General features: G+C 31.5%; 1 protein-coding gene across 1 annotated transcript; it reads left to right on the top strand.

Moving 5' to 3' along the window:
* The first annotated feature begins 240 nt into the window (after nt 1-240).
* On the top strand, nt 241-2348 carry LOC148582983 (pseudo histidine-containing phosphotransfer protein 2-like). Its single transcript, XM_088511761.1, has 6 exons — nt 241-300; nt 1005-1135; nt 1294-1362; nt 1508-1579; nt 2099-2171; nt 2277-2348. Exons 1-6 carry the CDS (start codon nt 241-243, stop codon nt 2346-2348), a joined length of 477 nt encoding a protein of 158 aa, XP_088367887.1.
* The last annotated feature ends 996 nt before the right edge of the window (nt 2349-3344 follow it).

The raw sequence follows: 3344 nt of genomic DNA, 5'->3' as shown, positions 1-3344 counted from the left end.
GATTGCTTATCACATAATTGTTGTGTTATATTTTTGAATGATTACTTATCACATAGTCGGTATGTCCTAGTTAGTCATACATTTTTAGTGTATACTTTGATTGATTGCTACAGCACGTACATATATATGTTTTCCTTTAACTATTTCTTCTCCCTATATATTCTCCTCATTGGCTTCCCATTTTGGCATTCAAGCCTTTAAACAAGTTCTATTATATTAATCTCTCTTTTGTTTGCGGGAATGGATAAGAAGTTATTGGAACAACAGATTGCCACCATGAAGGAATCCCTCTTTAATGAGGTTTTTCACTCTTTTTTGTTGTTGGTTTTTTTTTTTTTTCAAAAAAAATGTTGATATTAATTAGTTTTCCCTTCATCTTCAATATTAATATAGGCTTTTTGTTCCTCCTTTTCTACCTTGTGAATAGGAGATAGGCATGTTTTTATTTTCTGGCTACGTCTTATAATTAATTAATACTCCTTAACTTAGACAATTTCTTTTAATGGGTGGTTAGTCAGACGATTTGTTGGATATATAACTTTCAATTTAATCTACAGTTTTACATTTCCTTGCCTTATTGTTTACCGTATAATTATTTGCTCTGAATGGTTAAGGACCGAATTCATGAAAATCATTAGACGTTAATTAGACAAATATTGGGTGGCGGCGTCAAGGTGGTTGGGCTCGTTCGAAGAGAGAGAGAGAGCGAGGCTTGCTGTTTGATTGAGACCTATTTCGTTTTCATATATCTCATTCTTGTCATTTCTATGCAAACAACGAGAAGCATTTTTATTCTCGTCGTTTCATCACTGAATTTTGTCATTTAAAATATCATTCTCGTCATCTACATAAAACGACGATGAAATTATGCCATTTGTAGTCATTTAAACAGAAAACAACGTACATAAATTTACTTTACTTTTATTGTCGTTTAAAGTTAAATGATGACATAATGATCTAGTTAAGTTATCCAAATATATTACGTACAATGTGGGTTATTGCAGGAAATCCTTAATGACATGTTCACTACAGTGGAGGAGACGGAGGATGCAGACAATCCAAACTTTATTGTGACAATTGCCAATTTGTATTTGAGTGAGACGCCAAAGAATATAGATGCCTTAGAACAAACCTTGTGAGTGGCATAATATGAAATTGGTTCTCTTTCAATTAAACATACTTAATTTTTCTATTCTCATCAAATTTTTATTTTTATTTTTATTTTTTATTTAGTTTATAAATAGCAATCAAATAATATCAATAATAATCTTGGGCTTTTATTTGTGTTCATAGGGAGGCAAACCCCCTCGATTTTCTAAATCTAGAAAGGTGTCTTGTTAAATTAAGAGGCAGCAGCGCCAGGTACTTGCATTAAAAAATAACACATCCCTCAACAAATAACATATAAATTAAAGGAGAAACTAGAAATTATAATCCCTCTTATTTTTTAGTATTTTCGGTTTTCTTTTCTCACTATTATTAATTCAAATATTATTTTTATTTGCAGCTTTGGTGCTAATAAGGTGACTAATGAAGTCGATAAAATACTGTATGGTTGCACGATAGGCGACGTGGAGGGGTAATGTTTATAGTACTTGCCCAACTTGAATTTTTTTTTTTTTTTTTTAGCCCTTAATAATTTGGTATACAAAATAGATATATTTTTATCTGCTTATATTTCTTTCTCAAATATGATTTTAGACTAAAATTTATGATTAATGTTATTTAGTAACTAATATATATATATATATATATGTGTGTGTGTGTGATTGTTATATAACTTGATGACGTGGCATGAAAATCAGTCATTAAATCAGCATTTGTGAAAAAAAAAAATTGTTGATTTTCATTGTCACGGCATCTCAGTTGTATGATTGTAGTATAACAATATGCTAAATAGTATTATTCAAAAGTTAATGATTATGTTCAATGCGAGATTGAAGTAACACCTCTCAAACGTAAGTCATACAGTTATAGGAGTGAGATTAACTCATAGAAAATATTGGAAATATACAATTAATGTTGCTCATACTTTACATTGATACAAATGCTAAAGCATTATAAGAAATTATTAACTTGTTCATGAATATATAAACAGCTGTAAGGCTGGATTTCCGAACTTGAAACAAGAGTTTGACACTCTGAAGAAAAATTTGGAACCTTATCTAGAGGTATTTCTCTCTCTCTAACACACGCACATACAAACACATTGAATTTTCTTACTTAATTTAGAATAAATAAGTTATATGGTGGTTTGTTTTTTGTTCATTTTGCAGTTGTTGCAACAGTACAAATCTAGCACATCATCTAGTGGCCCCAATGAAGACATGGTTGACAAGAACAAGTAGTATTTGGTGGATTACATCTGTGTACAAATTCATCATTTCCATAATTCTCGAATAATATATAGTGAATAAAAACTAGGCAATTTTCCTTGTGCTATGTGCCTATTGCTTAACTTTTCTTATAACATTTGGTTGAAAACTAGTTTCCCGGAACGAGGTTTGTGGGAACTAGATTCCTTACCAAGTTTGTTTGTAATAAAGGTTACTTCTATATAACCTAAAAATTAAGACCCTTTTATGCTATTGTGTTGGGACTTATGTGGAATACTCTTTCTTTCCCTGCTCTACACTACAACATCAATTTTGGGACAAAAATTACTCCATGTGATCAGGAGGGCACTTGGATAGGTGCTTCTGTAATTTGAGTAAATGGGGACACGATTGCATAGAGTCGTATCCAAATGGATGGACCCGAACAAACTCTCCATAAATCGCCCTACACAATGCAATAGAACAACTTTATTGCACATGTTTAACTTTATTAACCAGTACCGTTTATTGGAAATGTGAAAAAAAGAAGAAGAATAAGGATATTGTTGAAGTGCAACAATGTCGATCTGCTAAAGTAGATGACTTTTAAAACATGTCTTGTGGGATGTGATTTTGAATGCAATAAAAGGCTTTAGCTTCTCCCACTGGACACTAATTGGATTTAAGATGACATAGTCCAGAGCTCAATCCAACAAATGATGGTCATGAGTTCGATTCGCGAGAGCGTCACGTTGAGAGAGAGATTGTTGAGATCAAGTATATAACATTTATTATTTTTTTTAAGAATAAAGCTATTTAGTAGACTCGTATACTAAATCCTATACAACTATGATGATGTGGCAGTAAAAGTCATCATTTGGATAAATGGGGGCATATAACAAGAGAAATTAATGGCTAATTTTTATTACCACATTACTATAGTTGTATGGCACATAATGACACTCATATGAGAGTCTACCAAATAACATGTCTCTTTTCTAAGTGAATGCATTTATTGTTTATGTTAAA

Source organism: Corylus avellana, chromosome 11 (assembly GCF_965113065.1).
Source record: "Corylus avellana chromosome 11, dhCorAvel1.hap1.2, whole genome shotgun sequence".
NCBI classification, from domain to species: Eukaryota; Viridiplantae; Streptophyta; class Magnoliopsida; order Fagales; family Betulaceae; genus Corylus; species Corylus avellana.
Note: the sequence above shows the minus strand (reverse complement) of the source record. Positions and strands in the feature narration are given on the sequence as shown.

Coding starts and splice junctions, on each gene's coding strand:
- LOC148582983 (XM_088511761.1), top strand. CDS start 241: ATGGATAAGAAGTTATTGGAACAACAGATTGCCACCATGAAGGAATCC. Junction 1,136..1,293: donor GATGCCTTAGAACAAACCTT/GTGAGTGGCATA, acceptor TTGTGTTCATAG/GGAGGCAAACCCCCTCGATT. Junction 2,172..2,276: donor ATTTGGAACCTTATCTAGAG/GTATTTCTCTCT, acceptor TTCATTTTGCAG/TTGTTGCAACAGTACAAATC.